The sequence below is a fragment of the Neomonachus schauinslandi genome, chromosome 12 (assembly GCF_002201575.2).
Source record: "Neomonachus schauinslandi chromosome 12, ASM220157v2, whole genome shotgun sequence".
Taxonomy (NCBI): domain Eukaryota; kingdom Metazoa; phylum Chordata; class Mammalia; order Carnivora; family Phocidae; genus Neomonachus; species Neomonachus schauinslandi.
This window is the reverse complement of record NC_058414.1, coordinates 50,399,388-50,423,010: the sequence shown is the minus strand read 5'-3', so window position 1 is coordinate 50,423,010 and position 23,623 is coordinate 50,399,388. Positions and strand designations below refer to the sequence as shown.

Genomic DNA, 23,623 nt, shown 5'->3' with positions numbered 1-23,623 from the left:
AGAAAGAAAGAAAGAAAGAAAGAAAGAAAGAAAGAAAGAAAGAAAGAAAGAAAGAAAGAAAGAAAGAAAAGAAAGAAAAAGAGAAAGAGAGAAAGAGCAGGAGGGAGGGAGGGAAGGAGGGAGGAAGAAAGGAAGATATAAAAAGGACAAGATAATCCAGAGAGGTAACTAAACAAGTCTCAAGTCTTAACTTCCTCAAAGAAAACAATTTCCTTCCTCATGTTCCCTATCCTAGTACTTAATACATTATGTTGTATTACTGTTTACTGAATATTTCACTCCCCTGCTCCCCACACTATAAGCTCCATGAGGACACTGAATGTTATTTTCTTAGTGCCTAAGATAGCGTCTGCACAAAGCAAGAATTCAATGAGTTGCTAAATGGATAAATGCATAATAAATCAGTATTTCATTCAAATAAGTACTGAAGAAGTTTCTTAAAATTTCTGCTCATGTGGATTTGATAGAATGAATACGAAAAACATAGGTACTAGAAAAATTCTAGTTAAAATAGAAATTATTTAGTGTGCATCAATGCTATTCTATTAATACTATAACAAATAATTTAAAGAATAATGTTGTCATTGGGTAGGGGGCAGAGGTCCATGTGAAATTATCTCACAACAAAAATGTATGAAGACACTCAGGAAAATTTCTGTAATATCATTCAGATAGTGATACAACTAGAGATTTGCCCTTCTATTAACTATGCAGTGCTTGGAACACTCCTTCAAAAATCATAAAAATGGTCGAGAAACTGCCGTGTGTTTTGCTTTCATTAATCATAGTCTTATTTTACCAGAAAATCTGTTGCAATATTTAAACTTAAAATGAGCCCAGAAGAAAATTCCCAATACCCTCTTACTTTTTCATTTGCCATTTTGTATTTATGGGGAAAATTCTACTTTAGAAACCATTTCATCTTCCAATAAAAAAAAAAAAAGGATAACCAGGAAAAGCAACAGTCTTCTTTTGATGCTAGTATAAATAAACTCTTGGGTTTTTTTGAAAAGGCTCACAAGTCATCACTGCAAGAATGTACCATACGTTAGCAACAGAAATTGTTTAATGCATTTCTGAATATTTTAAATGTCTCAAAAAAGCAAAAGAACAAATAATGCAAGCCATGACTTTCTTATGGCTAAACTTCTCAAAATACTTTCAGTGAAAATCGAATATTCAAACTGATGGAGCAGAGAGACAAATCATTCTAACGGGTTTTCCACTCACCTTTCTAGCTTGCCCCACTGTGTAGATATAACAATACAAATACTATGTAAACCCATTCCAGGGATATTTCTGCGAAGCTATTAAGGACTTACAACCTAACTGTATGAGACAAAATAACTCTTATGACACACAAATTTCCCATGTAAATGTCATTAAAGTAATAAGCAATGGGTAGGTAAATTATTTAATATGGTAAATAATATTTATATTGTAGAGTTACAATAAGGAGGAATGACTGCTTTCATAAATGCATTCAAATAATAGCAAGATATGAGAAAGTTTTCAAAATTTAGTTAAGTCAATTCTTGTATAAACTCTGCTCTGAAAAGTACAGCTTTGCTTTTAATTCTTGTAAGGATTATTAGCAATTCAATCAAATCATTAAAAATTTCATAGCAGGAAGGACAACCATATTTCATAGGATGTAGGTTTAGGGATAAATCTACTTGTTTTTTCCTTCATTGTCACTGCATTTTTTTGCTCTAAATCTTAAAAAAGAACCATAAAAAAAGCTGAGGGAGCAAAATGAAAGGACATTTTCAAATATGTTATCTGTATACCTGTGTCTCTATGTGAGCATATATTTCCTGCTATAATAACTCGCTCAAGAGCAGGGACCATGTTTTTACGATACCAGCTATTTGGCTCTAGTTTGAAATGATTCAATACAGATTCATCCGTTATACCAAGAAAAAAATGACATAAATGAAAGTTTCTGCGGTTATTTCTCATTAATGGCTATTCAAAATGGTTACAGTGTACATAAATAGATGATTATACAGAAACTCATTGGTTTCTGGCATCTAAGTTATGGCCCTCACATAATGTGAAACAAATGTTTTCATCACCTCATGGGGAAGGGTGAGCAGTAGCAATTCATTTCTTGACGGTTCTATTGTGAATACTTCAGAATAGGATAGAGATTCAATATTTTCTTTAGTAGATTCTTCTCTGTTCCTTTAGACAATTGAGGGCAGGTGAAATATTTTCAAAATCTGGAGAATACCCAATGTGCATGTACCATTGGATCAAACATATGGAATACATACTTGGAGAAAAGCCAACTGGAGACCTGCTTGAGTAATCTAAACACCCAAGCTGAGAGGGGCTAATATATAAAGATCAGCTTTATACTTTGAAGTTTTCTGGACTTCATTTTGCCTAATTGAGACAAGATTTAATAATCAAACCACTGTACAAACATGTACCTGAAAGTATACGTTTGTTTCTAATTTTGGGAAGAATTCTTAACAGATTCCAAGGAATCAGCTCCACATGGGAGAAGGTCTCTGATGAGATTTGCTTTTCTCACTGCTCAATGCAAATGCCTGCTTTTCATCTTGGTTTCTTCCATGTGACTGAGGTTAGCATCCGCCTGTCAAAATCACAAGTGTGATACTAAAATATAAAGATTCTGTTATTAGTATACCACTGAGTCTGAAACACTGGCATCTCTAGGTCATAAAAAATGTATTCCAAAATATTCTTAGAAGTATTCACAGGAATCTGATGAACTTAATTCCAGATCAAAATATTATGAGGCAACGGGGTACACGGGTGGCTCAGTCAGTTCAGCATCTGACTCTTGATTTCAGCACAGGTCATGATCTCAGGGTCGTGAGATCGAGCCCTGGATAGGGCTCTGCACTGGGTGTGGAGCCTACTTAAGATTCTCTCTCTCCCTCTCCCTCTGCCCTTTCCCCACTCATGCTCCCTTGCTCTCTCTCTCTCTTAAAAAAACAAAAAAACCAAACCAAAACATTATGAGGCAAAAAGTAGGATTTCCAATCTTTCTTCCTTCATAAATTTTTCGCATTAGTCACTGGACAATTTTTCAAGAATACGTAGTAGTTTTAAGTAGTGCTGAGAGACCACAAAACAAACAAACTGAACTCTACCATAATATAGTAAACATATGCAGGGCCACATTCAGGTCAACGAGTACCAGGCCACTCCACAAGAAGAAAGTGGGTCTCCTCCAGTGAGACTGCTTTGATACAGAATAATTTGATAAATTTAGGGAAATGCTGTAGCAATACCAGCTCAATCTGATGATATATAAAGAGCATGCAGCATCGTGGACTACAGTGTGCAGTATAGTGAGAGATGGAAGGAAAGGCAGTGGCCACAGCCGTCCATCCCCAGCGCCCACTTCCCCATCCCTCCCCCACCCCCACATCATCTTTGCAGGCAGCAAAGGGCTGGGCTGGAAGGATTTCTGTTCAGTAGTATGGTCTTCAGCCCGTGCTCCCTTCCTAGCTCTGCGCTGTGAAGGTGGGGGCCGAAGAGAAGAGAAAAACTTTGCCCTGCCCTCAAGAAAGTGAGTACACAATGAAGAACCCCCTTTCTCTTATTGCTATTAGAAAGACGATTAGACCTTTGCCCATGAGGGGTTGCTTTGTTTCTATCATTATACAATAAAGCTTTTCAATAGTAAGCCAATTTTTAGCTACCTATCAGTAAACAGAATGTCATTTCTTAATAATCATACCTCTATAAGATACTTGTAGGTGATACAGTAACAAAGGAGAGTGGACAGAATTATGCTCTTCAGGATGATAACACTTCCAGGACTGAGAAGACTCTGCTTTATAAACCTACCACAGAGTAGTGTAATGTCAAAACTTCGCAGACCAGCTTTGCTTATGAATTCATTGAAAATGTTTTACCGGCCTGGCCTGCCTGATATTGTTATATTGTAATCACTGTTTCTTTGTGGTTGCCTCAGCAGGAGAGCGCCTAAGGATGTGGTGTGATACAGACATCAGCTTTCCGTTTTGGCCACAATAAGGCTGCCAGAAAATTACCACACATTTCTGAGAAATTGCTTCAAACACAGCTCAGAATAAAGTGGGGCATGCTAAAAAATAAATAGAACATGGATACATAAAAGTTGCTGAGAAATAGTTTGTGGGCTCACCTTGTCATATCTGCCTGCACCTGTGCGAAAAACTTTTTGAGCTGTCAATCCACCACATTCAACTCTGCCTCCAGCCTTTTCTATGAAACCAAAAAATGGGGCTCTGCATACATGTGCCCGTATGGGCTTCTGAATTCAAATAGGTCCGCAATCATAAAAGACCTTACTAATATCTAACCTCAATGTCGCTAAAAACATCCTGTGAATGTAATGATGGTGAAAATACTGATTTTGTGAGGCTGTCCCCGAGGGCTAGGATGGCAATCTCCTTTTGATGGTGATGCAGAGATACCAACATATTCCTCCTGTGTGCCCGGATCAGAGAAGAGAACCCCAATTTCCCCACTGGTGGTAGTGACATCCTGACTTTTGACTCGGGGGCTTACTTTGTTCATGTGGATCTGCTGCTGGTATTGCTTCTGCTTCTCCAAGAATTGCTGGTGTTGCTGCTGAATGACCAGCTGAGCCAATGTGCTCTGAGGCAGAGGTGCAGACTGGGTTCGATTCAGGGGTCTGTGCCGGGGTAATTTGTGGGTACCTCTAATGCCAGGTGAAATTCTCTCCTTTGCTGCCAACGGAGACTGAGGATGTAAGGGAACTCCACCTGAAAAAAAAAAAAAAAAATATATATATATATATATGTACACACATACGCACAATTTTGCTTAAGAAAAAGAAAAAAAAACCCACAGAAAATAGATATAGTAGATAAATTTGATGAAGACTAGCGATTCCACTGGGCAAACATCAGAAGAAGGCTAGGTTGTACAGGATGCAGGCAGCAGTGCCAGAACATGAGACAGGTATGCATCTGACCAGTGACTCACCAGTAGTTCACCTCCGTATGTATGAAGGCTAAATAAGGTGTGGTGTTTCCCCCACCATGTGTCCAGAGGAATAAATAAGAAGAGTAGCCTTTCCCACAATACCAAGTGTCAGGGAGACCCTTGTGTGACACTGTCAATCACAATCTGTGGGGGCCTTGAGCTAAAAAGACCTTACTTTGGAACACGGATAAAGTCCTAAAATGATCTGCGAAGGGCGCCATTATTATTTACCAGCCACAAGAAGCTTCTGCTGTCGCATTTGTTCTTTCAATAATAGATGCTGCAGGAGCGCCTGGTGGCTGCTGTTGGGCTTTCCCTCTAAAGCCACATGGGGATGGCTTGAAGACGCTGGGATGCTGCCCGTGTACTGCCCAGGCAGAGGGACGCCTTGTCGGAGCGTCTGGGTCTCACACTTCTGTTTTTCTTTGAGTGAATTCGAAGCCTGTGTCAAGAAATAATAAAGATGGTAATCCTCTTTCATCCATTAGGTCTGTACACCATTAGCGGAGTTTCTTATTCCGTAATTCTCCCTTCCTCCACCCAAAAGAAAACCCCATCTGACTGATGGCTGAGTAGGGAAAATGTACAAAGGCATGTCTTTTTTTTTTTCTCCTAGTTTTATTTTTTTAAATTGAAGTGTAGTTGACATACAATATTACACGCATTTCAGGTGTACAACATAGTGATTCAACATCCGTATACACTAGACGCGCTCACCATGATGAGTGCGGTCACCATCTGTCGCCAGACGAACTGATTACAATCTTACTGACCACATTCCCCTATGCTGTAGTTTTCATCCCTGTGACTTATTTATTTTACAAGTGGAAGTTTGTACCTCTTAATCGCCTTCACCTCTTTGGCCCAACAGTGTGTCTTTTTAAACTAACCGTATTAACAGACGAGAAATAAAAATAGGGTTGAAGCACTGGAGACAAGTTAGTATTGAGTACCACTGTACTGAACATAAGGATTTTTTTCACATTGAAAATAAAGCTAATTTCAGGCTTAATAACTGGGAAGTTTATTTAAAAAATATTTTAGTATACTGTTTAAGTAAAAAGGTATACTGGAAATGTAAAATCAATTCAAATTGCTAAACTAATGACTCTGTCATAGCAGTGATGAAGCTGGAGATAAAACGGTCTTGAATTTTGGAGTTTCAAGCAGAAGGGGCAATTCCTCTAATGTCCTCTAATAAGCTCACAGAGCTGTAGGGTTCCAATATTTAATTCTTAAAATAAAATTCTTCAGCCAACTCAATGAAAGGTTGTATAAAACATGCAGGACTTTGATTTAAACATGTATTTTGTATTAATTCATAACAGATCTCCAAATCTCTAAATATTGAAAATGACACTTCAGATACTTTTGTTTAATAAAATAAACAAGTGAAATTAGATCAAATAAAAATGCTATTAAGAACTTGAAATGTATGATAACACAGTAATAAGGTAATAATAATTATATCATCAACAGTAATAATGAATTATCCTATTCAAAGAATTTAATGAATGGAGGTCATTTTGGTATCACAAAAGCAGAAGTCTAATACCTCAAAATTATGTGGCATGTTTCTTTTCAAAACTCATGTTTCATCTTTCAAAATTGCTGTGCACCAGGGAAGCAAAGCAATTTTCAGTGATGGAGAAATTGAAGGACAAAGAGGTAAATGGTTTGTCTTAGTCACATGGCAAGTCAATGCAATGTTTAATCTAGAAGTGAGATTCCTTCTCCTGGCCTCTTTTTCTTAAAATTTCCCACTATTCAGTGGGGAAATGGAATATTAGAGATCCCTTTGCCAAAGCAATGCTAAGCTTGAAAAATTAATTGTGATGGCCTCATCCACACCAAAATGGAAGCAAAGAAAAATGAAACTTCAATCCAAACCACATTGGTTTATTCATCCAACGGTACCAAATTGTATTACCACTGAAACATTAAATGGTCTGGCGTTAGTACTTGGTCCTTTGGGAAAAAATTCTCTCTGACCACATTAAAAGTGGTGTATGTTTGTGTTAGCTGGTAGGAATGACTTAGAACATGCAAAAAAGAGTGGAAATAAAATGCCTATTCCTGTGTCATAAGAAGCTTTTGTGTTACTATTTGCTTATCATCATCAGAATAGGAAACAGAGGAACAGAAGAAAAATAATTTTTAATAAGTGGAGATGTGAAAATATCATCCATGAATATTTATGTTCAGTTTCATCCCTAATTCCTTTTTTTTTTTTCTTTTCACTAGAACCAACGGTTTATAAATGCTTCATGTGGAATTTCAAGGGGGTAAATGAAATCAGTATTTTTAAGCCTTTCTTCTTCAATTCCAGATATAAAACAACATCCAAATTCTTCTTTTTCCTCACTGGTATAAGATTACTGTATCATGTAAGATAACATTCCACTCTATAAAAAATACCAAATATAACCAGACAGCTCTTAGATTGATTGTATAATATGGATTGAACCCAATTACAAAATCTACCATTTAATAATGTCAGTATAGGTATGCTCGTGCATAAATTAGCCCACCATACACAGGGCTTAAATTCTGAAGATCAATGAGGCACAAAATGGTCAACTCTTTAAAAATTTCCTGGTGTGGGCGTATTGTAAAAGATGTGAATTTGACAAGCTGGACTCCATGGAAGATGTCCTGCTAAAGTTTGACAAAACAGGTGCCAAGGGTTGAAATAAATTTCTCTTTAAACCCAATGTATCACATGACCTCTGCATAAGTACAACTTAATTTACTCACAGTTCCCAGATGAATTTTTCCAGGTAAAGCTTACAAATCTTTTACAATGACTAAAATTTATATTATTTTTGGGAATATGTATAAAATAACTATTGCTATCTTCTGCTAGTAGGACAATTACCTCCCAGAGATCCTATTTCAGATGTCAGGACTTTTAAAGTAATTGATTCACTCTGAACCTCCGGGGAAGAATTTAATATTGCTCTTAGAGAGGTTTTCCAGATACGTATTCCTTAGTACCACAGAGTCAGTAACTTAAATTCCGAAAATAAAGTCATTCACAAAATAAATTCTATAAACATATGCTGCTGTGCTTTGGAAGCTTCGCCTCTCAACACTGGCCTGGGTTGAGTCCTAAGACTGCTACCTAATGGTTCTGTGATCTTGGGCTTTTAAATATCCCAAGTCTCAGCTGCTTCTTCGGTAAAAATGTGGCCTGTACTCTCTGTTTCGTGGGACGGCTGTGTGGAGCTACTAAAATAATGTATCTGGAGAGTGCTTTCTTTTTTAAAAGCTTTAAAACATCATATAAATGTTAGTTATTATTTTTATATAAATTATATACTGTGAACCAGTATAATTCTTTAATTTGAAATCAAACTGAACGTCTCTGCAAAACTTAGAGTGAAGTGAGTGAATTTTAGGAGAAGCAAACTACCAAGTTTCCCTGAAGTCTAAATATATAAGAAATGAAAGAGAGACCCCCCCAAAAATATCACTGGGCTGCTGTGTAATGACTTACGTTGAGCTGCGTGGGCACCGCCGGAAGCCCCAAGGTAATGTTGGGCAAAGAGGGAGAGGTATAAAGACTGAGCAGGTTCATGGAATCTTCATGAATTAGAATGCGTTGCTGGGACACCATTTGCTATTAAAAAAAAAAAAATGAAAAAGCAGTCTCAAAACATCATTATGTCATAAAATTTACTGTAAAATGTTCACATTTCAGAAAATAGATTTTATATTATCATAATTAGTCAAAATAGTCAAGTATTTTAATTGTTTATTTTATAATTTCTGTATCCAAAAGTTGTATGTGAAAATTACATTAAAATTTTGTTCATTAGACATAATCACAGAATCTGAGGAAAGGGCTTCTATGTTCAGCTTGCAAAATTCTTTTAAAAAATTCTACCTTTATCGACCATAATCCATGTGTGTGTCATCAGTTGGTAAAGTACAACGATTAAAGTGACTAATTCTTAAGGTTATATTTTTGTATTACTGAGTGATGAATATGTATGTAATACCACTATAATCATTATCTTTATATGGATTAAACATCATTTTACTGATGGGAAAACTCACACAAGAAACTCTTAGATTAGATATCACCATATAGGACTTCTATAATTAACAGTATTTTTTTAATATAAAATATATGAATAGATAACTCTGTGTGGTGCATGTTTAGATCATTCATATTCAGAAGCTAAGCTAAATGCTAAAATGTTACGAGTTCCCTGTGCCACAATAGGGCCTCATTTATCCTGAAAATACCTTGAATGTTTCGGCATCACAGTCATTTTTACAACAAATACCTTTTCTTAATCCAATACTAAGAGTCATGTTTTCCCACATGTGGCCTAATATGGTTGCTTGAATTACATTTTCTGTTTAACTCTTGCTTCCCTCCCAGAACTCTTATACAATAAGAGTTACAAAGGTCTTATTAGACTAAGGAACTCTGGCCTGATATGGTCCCCAAGGGAACAACATCCCTGAAAAAGAATACTCCATGTAACAGTATGACACAGTGACTGCTTTCTTCCCAAACAAAAAGCATATGGGTCTCCAATAATAGACCACCTCCAAGAGGGATATTGCACACACGGGCTTTGACTAAAGTAAATATAATAACTTGTCAGGCATGTTTGGGGGAGCTGTAGATTTTCCCCTGGACAAACCTGGGATATCAATTAACTGGGGAAAATATCATGTGCTAATACAATGCAACCTCAGAATGTCACTGAAGAGTGATGCGCCACCAAAACACAGGATGTTATTCCAAAACATCACCTCAATCATACGTTTGTTTGGAGATGAGTCATAGCCTTAACATAATAAGAGCAGAAGGTTAAATGGAGATTTTTTTCTCATTGCAACTTGGAATTCCAAGCTAAGTCAGATTTTGTTTTTTCTCAAAAGAAGTCAGGTATTTGTGCATGAAAACCAAGAGGCATATTGAAACCTTTAGCATTATGTTGACTTTAGATGCAACCCTTTACAAAATTAAGGTTGTCTAAAATGCCATAGCATGAAGACTGCTGGAGAAGATTTTAGCATTACAATGAGATTGCATGACTTTAGGAGCTCTGAGTAGCAGTTGCCTATTTGCTCTAATTAAAAAGGCAAGCTTTTATTTTGCTTACACTCATATGCTTTTAACATTAATTTCTCATTTGGAATATATGCCTGAACAAAAAGAATGTTTGAAGAAGTAAAAAATATTTTAACTAGCTTATTAGCAGCAACTAGTAATTTACAATAAAATGGTATTTCATTCACTTATCTGTTTTCATAGAAGAGAAATACACGTGGGAAAATAAGCACTTCAAGTCATGTATAATATTCATTCCAGGTTGTATCTGCTCATCACAGCACTGACACTGGACATGCACTGTGGGAATGGCACCAAAGACACCCCACAGGCCTCACGAAAGAGGTCATCCTTGTTTCCCAGAATGAACTTCTGCGGTATCTTCCCACCGCATCCCAGGAAGCAAACCTATACTAAAGTAAGAAAAATATTTCTTCTTGGATGTATTGATAGCAGCAGCAGACTAGCTGCTCACGTGGGCTTTGACTAAAGTGAAGACATTTGGGAATATTCTTACTATGGGATTAAAACCCTGAAGTTTCCTATCAAAACTGAGAGGCTCCACTTGTCTGACAGGGTACTGATTTTCAGCCCCTACTGTGTGCCAAACCCTCTGCCAGGCACTTTTTGGACATTAACCTATTCTTCATAGGCACTCTGTCACTATCATTATGCTTCAGTTATGAAGATACTGAGTGATTTCCTCAGTTCTGGTTCCCACTGGGATCAGCAATATAACTTTTAAACTGACCCAGGCCGTAAGATTTGTGGTCAGGTACCGCTGTAGAAGCTACACACCCCACTCTGTCGCCATTACTGAAGGATACGGGGACCATAAGAAAAGTATGGATGCAGGGGAAGCTTTAGAGAAGAAGAGGAAGCAAAATCAGGTCCTGAGGCTAACGGAAAAGAATAAATGTGTGCAACTGGGAACCAGCTGACCTGGTCACGGGAAGAACGTGAAAGCGCTGGTGACTTTACAGACATGAGGGTCTTCAAGTCACGGAGACAGATCCTGAGGAAACAAGGGAAGTCCTGAGTTCCCCAGGTTCACTCAGTACACAGGTGGTTCTTCCCACAGAGACTAACTGGTATAGTATCGTATCACAGAACTGCAGGGACGTGGACATTATTTAGTTCATTTCCTTCAATTACGGATAAGGTAACAGGCCCAGCATTTCCAGAGGATGACAAGAATCACAAATGACTTCACAGACCGGAAAAAATGTTTTCCTCAAATTATCTTCTTTATATACAACTTTCCTCAATACGGCTTTTTGGTCAGCACAGTCTATCAGTCCCAGGTTAGTGTTTTCTTAGCAAGAACCTGGAGCTGTATTCTATCTACACTGCTAAAAGACAGCGGACACACTTGAAAGCCAGCCCAACGGGGTGAGGTACCAATTCACTGAGAAAACGGAGGATCCTGACCAGCATTCTTACAAGGCTGGAAGGTTACCCCACCTTAGCATTGTGGTGAGATCACAAGCATTTTCGGGCAAAGCCAGGATTCTTTTCAGGGAGCAATTCTGAAACTGATCCGGCCCTTAAATCAAAGCTGTGCTAAAATGCCAATGTTTTACATCTTAGAACATGGAAAGGATGGTTTTAATCTAAAAATTTTTCAGAACCAGAAACCATTGCTATAGGTAGATAAAATGGAAATATTAAAGGCATAAATGACTATCTCTTAACATTCAGGAAACAATAAATAACAACTCAGTTGAATTAGCAGTGTGGCACTGGATGGTAGATGTACAAAGATGTCCTACATGACCAAGTTCATGTGCTACTTACGTGCACAGAAAAGTAGAAAACAAACTCTAATGACCTGTGATAATGGCTATAATTAGAATAGGGTTCAATCACTTCAATGGCACAGAGCAGGGTGTCCATTTTATACCAGGCTTTGATAGGTAACTAGCATTTCACCAGAAGGAGCATAATGTGAAGAAGAGGGATATGATGGAGTCAGGTGTTGGGTCAGGGGAGGCCTACTCACCATCTTAATGATGACCTTCAAAATGTTTTCTCACCATCAGAGCAACTGGAAGCCTATCTTATGGATAATATTTGAAATTCAGATGAATAAAATATGCTGAAAAATTATATGTCTCTCAATAGAGCTATTAATTTTGCCACTGAAATCAAGAAGCTATTCATTTCTTTTTTTTTTTAAGATTTTATTTATTTATTTGACAGAGAGATAGAGCCAGAGAATACAAGCAGGAGGAACGGCAGAGGGAGAAGGAGAAGCAGGCTCCCCGCCGAGCAGGGAGCCTGATATGGGTCCGATCCCAGGTCCCTGGGATCATGACCTGAGCTGAAGGCAGACGCTTAAACGACTGAGCCACCCAGGCGCCCCAAAGCTATTCATTTCAATGAAAAGACTCAATTTCTTACAAAAAGAACACTGGCAAAAATTAGAAAAATACAAAATCACTTCAAATGTCATAGGGATTTAGAAAGGTAAAAACCATCACATATTGCTGGTGGGACTGCAGACTGGTATAGCAATTCTGCTGAATAATTCAGGACAATAAAATAATTACACTATGTATCATGACCCCGAAATTCTTCTGCTGGGAATTATATCCTCAAGAAATTCTCTCCTTGGGCGCCTGGGTGGCTCAGTTGGTTAAGCGACTGCCTTCGGCTCAGGTCATGATCCTGGAGTCCTGGGATCAAGTCCCGCATTGGGCTCCCTGCTCAGCAGGGAGTCTGCTTCTCCCTCTGACCCTCCCCCCTCTCATGCTCTATCTCATTCTCTCTCTCAAGTAAATAAATAAAATCTTTAAAAAAAAAAAAAAGAAAGAAATTCTCTCCTTAAGCTCTCATTCATCATCATTTAGGATGATGTCCATGAGTATACACTGAAGCAGTTTTTGGTGGAGGGTGAGAACTGGAGGCCACTGGGGCATCCAACTGGAGAATGGGTAGGTAAAATGGAGCACTGCCCACCACGGACTGTTACGGTGATTAAAAGCAAACTATTAGGTATCTGCATCCATAATGACATGACTAGATCTAAAAACATATGCTTAGTGATAAAAATAAGAAATGGAATGAGATTGATAACACCATGCCATTTATACCCACTAAAATTCTTGGACACAAAGCAGAAAATGCATATGATGTAAGAGCTCATGCAAACAAAAATACAGGAGATAATGACTGCCTATGGGGGCAAGGAGAATGAAAGCGGGGATAGGAGATACAGAGGAAGGAAGGAAGGAAAGTAGCGAGGGAGAGAGGGAAGGGGGGAGGGAAGGGGAGGGAATACTTTTCTCACTCTTAAGACAAAGAAGTCAATGGATGACCTTTGACAGAACACTAGTTATGTAAATAATCACCTACTTTTTAAGACGCTCATAGAAAAAGTGGATGTAGAATTTTAAATTTACTACATGTTTAAAATTACCTACAATATGCATGAGCATCAGAAAAAGAGTATAAGTATCTACAGAGTTTTGGTGAGGAGCAGTGGGGACTGGTGAAAGGAAGTGTGGTCTCAGTGCCCTGCACTTGAACTCTACCACTCACTGGCTTATGACTGGGCAGCTGTCCACCTTCCCTGGACATAGGCTCCTTCGGCCTGAGACAGAAGCACCTCTGTCTAGCATGATCAGGTAATGTGTGTATTAGAATGGTGTTCAGGAAGACATGCTTGTAAACCCCTATCTGCTGTAGTTTTAAAGGGTCCCAGATCCCCAAATTAGACTATCTAAAAAAAAAAAAAAAAACACAGAGAGAGAGCCACATTAAAAATGAAAAAAACAAAAACAAAAAACCAACAACAACAAAGAATTCCAAACCAAAAAAATCTCTTAATCATTTAATACTTTTTTATGGTTTTCACCATAATTTTTAAAATAGTATTTATGGGCGCCTGGGTGGCTCAGTTGGTTAAGCGACTGCCTTCGGCTCAGGTCATGATCCTGGAGTCCCTGGTTCAAGTCCCGCATCGGGCTCCCTGCTCGGCGGGGAGTCTGCTTCTCCCTCTGACCCTCCCCCCTCTCATGTGCTCTCTCTCATTCTCTCTCAAATAAATAAATAAAATCTTTAAAAAAAATTTAAAAAAATAAAAAATAAAAAATAAAATAGTATTTATTTTCTCTCGTCCTTTCAGACAGCTGATAGAAAATGAACATCTCCACGTGATGAAGAAATTTTTTAGAAACTTACATCTCTAAGTTTTTATTTTTGCTGGACATCCAAGAATGTATTACTGTGAAATGATCTGGAGACAAGAAATTATCATTTGACAGGGCTTCCTTTGCATTTTAAAAGGCACTGCTGAAGGTTTCATTAAAGGTCTTGCTCTACAATATTGACTCATGTTATTCCTCCTAAATGATTCTTCTGTCATAGCAACCTCTTCTCCCCCAAAGATGGGGGGAAAGCATCTCATTTTCTGCCATCTAAAACCCTAGCTCTACACCCACTCAGAAGGGAGCATAACATTTACAGCAAATGTCACAACAACCATTATGAAACAATAGGCAGATGAGTCATGTGAGATTGGGGCAAAACAAATGACATTTCAGATGATTTTAGAGCACTTAACCTTTTATTAGAATCCTTTTTAAAAAATCGTTTGTATCTGCTGGAAAAAAAATGATTTAAAAAATAGCCTAGCGGAGCCAGTCACTAATGTTCAAATAGAAACAAACCAGCTGCTTGGCTACTGTTAGCATAGCTATCAAATAAATCTACAGAATCTAAAATAATGGTGTTGATATTCATGGAAACATCTGAACCCACAGGCCCGCAGTATTAACAATAAAGTAACTAGATAGGTAAAGACATTTCTGACTGGAGTGGAAATAGAAACTCCTGAGGTTTCAGCTCCCCAACCAAGTTTACAAATGAGGAAAACAAGCAGCTCCAACAATCCGAGTTCAGGACTGAGCATATGTAAGAAATAGAAGAAATGGAACAGAAGTGGTCTGAGCAGATGGAGACTCACTCTCGCATGTGATTTGCTGGCTTGAAGACAAACATGCTAATGAGTTTTCCCTACTAGGAGTCAGTATTGATAACAACAACAAAAAACGAACTCCTTTCACACTTCACAATTCACCACCCGCCTTCCCAACACTGACTCCTCACAACAACGCTGTTGGAGGAGGCATGACCACCTTTCACTAGATAAGGAATCTGAGGTCAGGGACAAGTTTAGCGACTTAACCAACGATGACAAGGTAGTTGGTTTTGGAGCCGGGTTCCTGCGGAGCCTTGCAAATGGAAGACCCATACGTTTGAATTCGCTGTGCTGTTTCCTTCTCCGGACTTAGGAGTAAATTCTCCTACTTCTGTCTTAACCTCCAGCTAAATTATGTAAGACACGTGAATTACAAGCTAAAAATTTTCTTTTTGCCTATGCCTCAACATCAGTCTGAAATACAGCCTTACTTTCCTCTTCCCTAAGCAGTAAAAGGGAGTAGAATCCCATTCATTTACATGGGCTCTGAAAGAATTGGGTGACATGCTTTTCTACTTAGGGTCACAGAATAAAGAGTTCATACAAATGTACACTGTTAAACTATTTAAAAATGAAAATTCGCCTCTGCTGTTTAACCAAAGATGGTAGAATAAGCCTATTTTGTAAATGGTGAAGTGTGCAGCTAGCTTGGCTTTTGAAAGTATAGTTGATGATGTATATTTTTCACGCCTTAAAACTATTTCTGTTGATATGAAATTATACACTATTGTTAATCTTGAAAGATGTCTAAAAATCATACTAAATCTGAAATGACTGCTAATCAAGAACTGGCTGAAAATATTTCTTTTCCTCTTTTTCTGGTTTAGGTGCAAGCATTTTGTGTTAAAAGAGCGAGGATATTAATTTGTTGAGAGTTTCCGTCTGAATTCTGCTGTCTCTTTAGCTCTCCAGTAAGAATTACGTTACAGACCTCTGTAAATCCAATGCAGCAGAAAACCACATGTTAGCCATCAGGGCTGAATTTTTTGTTTTGGGCCATGGAGAGGCTACCCATCAGTGCATAAAGGTCTGCCCACCTGGCCTTTTGGATCATAGTTCAGGCACACAATTAATTCATTATGAAGTAAGTCACTGCTTGCTTTTGAACTAGTCTTTCCAGCTTTGGAGGTGAATGTCCTGTCGTTGACCTGAAGAAATACCTCTACTCTTTCAAACTCCATTAAATCACATTTCCTTCTGTTTTTTTGTTTTTTTTTTTTTCCTTCTTGCTGGTGGGGGTGGAAGGAAAGGTTTGTAGTAACAGAATGTTCAGTAAGTAGATGAAAAGGCAGGGCATTCTAAACAGATATTTGTGACGGTGAAGGTTTTAGGAGTAAAAAGTAGATTGAAACAACATTAAAAAATTCCTTTAATTTTCATTTTCCAATGTATTTTGAAATTTAAAGATAAGGTCTCATAATCTGGGAGATTCAATATAACAGGTCATAAAAAGTTTGAAGTAAAGAGAAAAATCTCACTTTTTTCCATTTATTTCTAATCTCACAAATATATATTTCTTGATTGTTCTTCTATGTTGTACTAAGTACTGTATACATAGATATGTATTTATAATGAAAGAATATATGTATCCTCCTCTTTAGTAACAAACCATGTCTTTCCCCACCCTCCCCACCTTGCTCCCTCCAGGGAGGTAACCATCATGCTAAATCTTGTGTTCATCACACCCTTAACCTTTGTAAAATATACTTTTCCTACCTATGCTTTCCTGATCAAGATACCGTACTGCTGTTTCTGAACCTAATAAAATATTATTACATACTATAAGTGGTCTTTTGCACCTTTTAGCACTAACAATGCATTTCTAAGAATCATACATACTGTTGAATGTAGTTTACTGTGTCGTTTCTTTTTCCAAGGGCACAAAATTCATCCAGAGCTGATTTAGAATGCAGACCCTTTAGTGTTTCTGCTATTACTGAAGAATCATTCTTCAAACTGAGAGGCAATGGAAATCTAAAGTTTTTAAAACCATCTGTGACCAATTGTTCTTTTTCTGGAAACTGATTAAAGGGTCACAGAAAACTGACTAATATTGACATATAATTGCACTAACAGAAATAAAGTATCTATAACCAACGATCTGAAAATCCCACTTACATTTCTGATCACAAATGTATGTGAACAACTTATCCTATCTGGCATCATGTTTTAGAAGGGATGATAAAGAAGGGAAGAGGGGCAGCAGGACTGTGAAAAACAAGAAATAGATGAAGGACTTGGAGATAATGTTGAGGCCTGAATTGTTATTCTTCAAATAGCTGAAAGCTGATCATAAGCAAGAGAACGTCTATCTCCTCTACCCATTTTCCTTGGAAAGTTGAAGGAAATTTTTGAAATCTAGAATGCTTGTGTATTCTTCTAGAGAGGATTTATATTTGCTTTTCCAGACACCGAGGGGCCCTAACAAATCTGGGGCACTTTAAACCAAAATGACAGTTTGAAATTATGGGAATTTGGGCTACAACTCCATGCAAGGACTAGCTAGCTTCTGGTTAAAACTTCTCAGGGGAAATCCTGTCCCCGCTCTGGTCTGCATCCGGACTTCTGGGGGTAAAGGTGAGGGACTCACCAACATAGTGTAGACATGAGCTTTGGAAATTCCAGCTTAATTTCATGTTAGATTATCCTCCTTGGTCAGTACTGAGCTTCGCCTTCTATCTCGAGTGTTGTGAGGCCCTGAAAACCAAAACTCAAAACTGAAGTACACAGGGGCGCCTGAGTGGCTCAGTCCGGTAAGCATCTGCCTTTGGATCAGGTCATGATCTCAGGGTCCTGGGATCAAGCCCCACGTCGGGCTCCCTGCTCAGCGGGGAGCCTGCTTCTCCCTCTCCCTCTACCGCTCCCCCCGTCTTTGTCTCTCTCTTTCTCTGTCAACTAAATAAATAAAATCTTTTAAAAAAACCCAAAAAACTGAAGTACACAAATGTCCTCAGAGCAAAAGTGACTCCACTGTTTTAAGTTCTTTACTTGCCAGAAATAACCTCTGGTTTTCTGCCTTCAATTATATTTTGGCCTGGTAATTTTACAATTTAGAAATAATTTATTATAAGTGTGTGTGTGGAATTATAGAGACACAGATATTAGCATTATGTACAGAAGACATTTCTGTCAAGCTAACTCTCTAAAATCAACTGAGTTGTCTCAGGAAACAGCAAAGGGAGCGCCCTATAAGTAGAAGTGTTGTAGCGAAAGTTTGATAACTACACATCAGGAAAGCTATATAGGTGATCCAAGAAGCAGAGATTTGATCAGTCTCTTTCAACCCTAAGTTACCACAACTGTATCAAATACAAGGGAAGAAGCATGTTACAGTTATATATGAGAAGTTATCGTACCAGCTTTCCCTGCATAGAGCAATTCGTGGTAAGGAGGAATTAAAATGACAGAAAAGAAAAATCAAGAGTTTCAATTGATGGTGTCTTCAAAACAGCGGATTCCCTGAGAATGGCTACTTACAAACTGTTGCCTTTGCTTAGCCTAATACCAAAACTACATACAAAAATTCTTGTTGACTCACAAATTTATTTTCCTCTATTCTTGTATCATTGGTTTCAATAAATTAGGTGTTGAAAAACAAATGTTCTTAGGGTTGACTACATACAATCAGATCAATTTCCTTTAATTATTTCATTTTTCAGAAACACAGTTCGTGCCTTATTTATCTTTACATTCCCATTGCTAGGCAAAATGACTGGCACTTAGTAGGTCCTCAGCAAATGTTTGCTCAGTGGAGCCCTACGTTCCTCAGCTATAATACTTCAATTATTTTTTCATTACTCTCCAGGGCAAACGGATAAAACCTACTTTGCTAGGCTGTTCTTCGAGAGGTTTGCACAAAGTTGTTTTTACTTATGTATGGGTCTACTCCCATCAGAATAACCAAGAACCAAACACAACACTGCCAAGCTGTACAACAGCTGGGCAGCATACCTTCAGTATCACTAAGAATGGTTTTTTCGAGGGTTACATTTCATTATTTCCGAACCATAACTGTCAACCAAACTGGGTAAATAACATCACGTCTAATCCAATTCCAAACACGATAAGCTTATAAGAAAAATAACTAAGAACCAGCGGCTTTACACTTCAGAAATATCACTTTGTTTTACAGGGCTAATCAAGGATCTAATTTTTAAAAGGACCAAAACAGTAAGAGTCTTACCTCAGCATGAGGAGTAGGGGGCAAAACTGAGGTGTCGTTTTCAGTAACGTTTCCAGTTGGCCCATTGTTTGGTGAGCTGGGGCCAGACCCTGGGGAGCTGCTACTGACAGAGGATTCTGGAAGACATTGTGAAGCACAAGCAGATTCATGACAACCATACAAGGATGAGTTTCAGTGATACTGTAAGTAACATACAGCACCGAACACTGTTTTCCCCCCCTCCCCACGGGAACAACGAGCCCCATTTCAGTCCACAAAAAAGACTGTGAAAAATTGTGAAGCACTTCTGAATTCTCCTACCACTTTTCTCCCTTGGTTTTCACTGTTAAAATTATAACACAGTACTCCATAGTTTCTAGGTAAGTAAGAACAGTTAGAGAACGTTATAGAAGCTTTTGATGAGGGGCGGAAAAAAGGACATTGGTGTAAAATTCTTAAACACATCTTTCTCGCTGCCTTTCTGTCTCTGTATTTTGCTTGCATTTTGATGAATCTGCTTTTTATCTTTGATTCTTTCTTATTTGCTTTTCTTTTAACGAGAAAAATACACAGTAAAAAATACTTCGAGGAGCTCTTTTCCCCCAGACTCCTAACTCTTGCCTTTCCTGCGTGACTAAATACTGATTTCTCATTAAAGTCTCATTTTCATATCCTGTCTTTAAAAACAAAGACAAAAAAGTTCTTTTCTTATATCTGCCTTGTCAATGTAAAGTCGTATTATTTATATCTTTGTGTGCGATATTCAGACAGAAGTATTTCCTTATGCAGAAACCGCTGCCGTGAGCACGAGAATTCCAGGTAACAAATACTTGCTGCAACAGGTTTCTACAACATGGCACTGGACCTGGGGAGGTAGGGAAGCTAGCAACTGATTTTCTGGGAACACTGAGAAAATCTCAGAAAAGAAATGAGATGGCAACTGGGGCTTGAAGAGACGTAGCAGTAGTTCACGAAATGGGGACAATGGAGAAGAAGGGAGTGGAGGGGAAGGCACTGCAGGCACAGGGAAGGGCCAAGGCTTAGAGTTGTTAAATAACATGGCTTTGGTGAGAAAAGGGGGCAGAAAACTGTGGAACTTAAAAAAGAGGGAGGTGGCAAGTGGCTCCAATGTCAACTATTGGGAGGAGACGGGGCATGGGGTTTGGAAAAAGCATGCACTTGAACCTGGGAAATGGGGAAGGGAGATGCAGAGGTGTGAGAAGAGCAGCAACAGCAATTTAACTGCTATATGATGCCACGATGGTCTCTGACTAGACAGTAAAAACAATTAGTATGAAGATTCAAACAGAGTTTATCCAAATTACGTGAAAGCTGGCAGAGAAAAGGGGGAGGAGTGAACAAAAGGTGAATAAAGCTGTCTCTGGTAGTTCAGATCCTCCAAAGACATTGAGAATAAGTACAACATACTAGTTTAAAAAACTCTACCAAAGCGTCCACAAGTCCTAGCTCACTGACCAGATATGTGCATCTAATAAACATACAAGTCCCTCTTGGGATACACATTATTTCCTTAGATGAGAGGGGGAGTCATTATCTCACAAAATTAGGGAGAGAAAAATATGGTATTTCAAAAATAAAAAAACTTGAGTAAAACTCTGGCAAACTGTAACCCGTTTAAGTTAGAATTAATCATTACCCAGATAGGTATTGAGCAAAATTCCACTGTAATGTGGCAAGTGACGGTGGGGAAAAAGTTATGATCAAGAAGAGGTTAATAGGAAAATAGAAGAGAACACTGGGATAAATAAACATGACCTTAGATTAATCAGATTCTAAAGCAAAAACAAACAAAAAAAGCAAAGCAATATATATGGCTTTCTATTTTCTTCAAGTTTTCCCGTTATGAGGGAGCGTACTCTCTCCAATTAGAAAAATCACTTATATCTATTTACATTAGAAAATTGATATGTTCATCTTCTTCACATTCATTAACACAGATTCATTCTCCAATTCCCCAATCCCACCAAGTACCTTTATTATGAAAACTTAATTAAGATTTTTATTTACTTAAGTACAAATCTGTGTTCTGAAGGAAAAAAAAGTCTGTAGCTCTGAATTTAGAAATGGTCCAAATAGTGATTATATTTGATATTGAAAAATAAATATAAACTTTGGTAAAGTAATATTTATTTATTTTTTTAATATTTCTTACCTGTCAAGGAAATCTTTTCCAACTAATACTTTGCTTCAGATAAAATTTTTTATTAAATCTGTATTAAATTTATTAATCTGTCAGGAATGAGTAGGAAACTACCCATTTTTTTTTTTCGTAAATGACCTGTCAAACTACCATGTCACATTAGTGTTCTATACTTTCCCACTCCTACCTCCACAATCTTTTCCCTATTGTCTCCCCAAAGCAGGCACTCTCATGGCCACAGGAGATACAGAAAACAAATCATTTTGAAAAATTATTACCCTTACCTGCTAAGGATAAGACCTGATCTTGGAGAAATGAGAGCAACTGACTACACTGGCTTAAGCACAATCTTCCTTGAAAATGGAAAAAAAATGGTTGCAGATTACCACTTCTCCATGAATATAACTGAAGGAAATGACCAAATACAATGCATATAGCTCCAAGTAGGTACTCAATAAACAGTAGTCAGTATTATTATTTTGGCTAGCCTTTTTGGTTCTTGTATCCCTAGGTCTTCTCTAATTTCAGACCAAGTACAACTGGGACCAGAAAGCTTTGTAAGACATCAGGTTGAATTTCCTAACCTGTTCACCCCACCACTAACCAGGCAGCTAAAAAAATAAGAACGCTTCCATTGGAGACTAGTGAAAATGACAGTTTCTTTCCCTTCCTAAAAGGCAATATATCCCCCTCCTGCCATAAGTCCCAGTTCACTAGTAAACACATAAAATCATTTATGAGTTCTGTAAATTTGTTGAAAAGTCAAGGTTTTGCTGTTCCACATAGTTTAATTTTCCCAGATGTATTTTGTACATTCGTGTCTGAGTATGGGGGAAGCGTTCTTCTTGGACCTCCCTCTGCTCATTTCTGATCAAATTTCATTAAAAGCTATACTCTTCTGGTTGGCATTCCTGAAACGGACTGCCTGTTTCTGAAAAGATGAAGGTGAGCTTTGGCGTTCCCTAGTTATGCCTAGATTGACACATAGTTCTGTTTTTCATTCATTTCCTGTTTAACACAGTTGGTGAATGCATGGCAAGGTTTACTGAGCTACTTGTACGTTTTCAATATAATTTCCTTTCAAGACATGTTTCTCCTCAAAATAACTTTTAATACGCAACAGCCATATTTGTTCTATGCTATTTATTTTCATTCCTGCTACCGGCATTTTTTTTTTTTTCTTAGTGTATGTCTGCACAGTCCTCAATTACCTGTCACCTCAAACATTCGCTTCTTGAATGAAGTGACAACATTTCCATCCTTCCGCCTGAGTAAGGGGCTGCTTCTCCTCTCTGCCACTTTCTGTTTTAACCTGGACCGCACCTTCAAGTTGGGCTCAGAGGCTGGGGATTGAGACAAAGAAAATAGATAAAAATTAAAAAATAGAGAGCCAGTTGCTCCTGTATATAAAAAAACGGCTCACCCTTTTCCTGTTTCCTTTTCATCTCAAATCAAAATTCCAAGCATGTAAATAAGGCATTAACTCTAAATGAATTAAACAGACAAATATAGTAATTATTTTTATCTACTTCTCCAAATGGAAAGTGAAAAAGGAGTAAAAATGTAAGTTTTCTACTTATTTAAGCTGACAGAACTGGGATTCCTGGGAAGTTTAATCACTAAATATGTTTGGGTCAGAGTAAGATTTATTATACGTCATTGTCAGCTCTTTTAATTCTCTCAAGGGTGAAACTCAATACCCACAAAAACAGTACCCTAATGTGATTTTAGAGACTCTGGCCTGACTTCTGGTAATAAGAAGACACCTCTGTAGCATATAATTTACGTCTAATTCTGACTCCTGGAATATTTGTCGGTAGTCTCTAACCTAAAATCCTGGGAAAATATACTCGGTATCATAACACCAAACCAAGTAGAGTCACTATGAATAAACCTTTCTACACATTAAGTATACAATCAAGTAGAGAGAAACGGTGGCCAGGTCTCAGAATTGAAAGTTCTGAGTAAGTTTATATGTTCCAAAGTACAAATGCACATTATTCCTACATATGTTACTATTTCTTTGGTTAAACTATTCTAAATAGTGATGCTCTGTAATTTAGTTACTTATGGATTAGGTGGCTACGCAATTATACTCTAAAAGAATGGGAACATTAGATTGAGTCCCTATGTAATACAAATCAGTGATGATAATGATGATGGTGGTGGTGGGGATGATGGAAAGGGCATTTCCAATGACAACTAGCATCGTAGAGTGATTTCTATGTCCACAACTGTTCTAAATGCTTTGTCAATATTAACTTG

General features: G+C 37.8%; 1 protein-coding gene across 11 annotated transcripts in view; it reads right to left on the bottom strand.

Annotated features, from left to right (window-relative positions):
• Window positions 1-23,623, bottom strand: part of HDAC9 (histone deacetylase 9) — a 372,722-nt gene that overhangs the window by 23,537 nt on the left and 325,562 nt on the right. For 6 of the 11 annotated variants that reach the window (XM_021689747.2, XM_021689748.2, XM_021689753.2 and 3 more), the window contains 4 exons: window positions 19,219-19,334; window positions 8,477-8,599; window positions 5,209-5,419; window positions 4,537-4,754 (listed from right to left, as the gene is read on the bottom strand). In XM_021689747.2, coding sequence (XP_021545422.1) covers window positions 4,537-4,754; window positions 5,209-5,419; window positions 8,477-8,599; window positions 19,219-19,334 — 668 coding nt within the window. Of the gene's footprint in view, window positions 1-4,536; window positions 4,755-5,208; window positions 5,420-8,476; window positions 8,600-19,218; window positions 19,335-22,569; window positions 22,702-23,623 lie in introns of all 11 variants that reach the window. The other 5 variants (XM_021689746.2, XM_044920105.1, XM_021689751.2 and 2 more) reach the window with 1 other exon arrangement.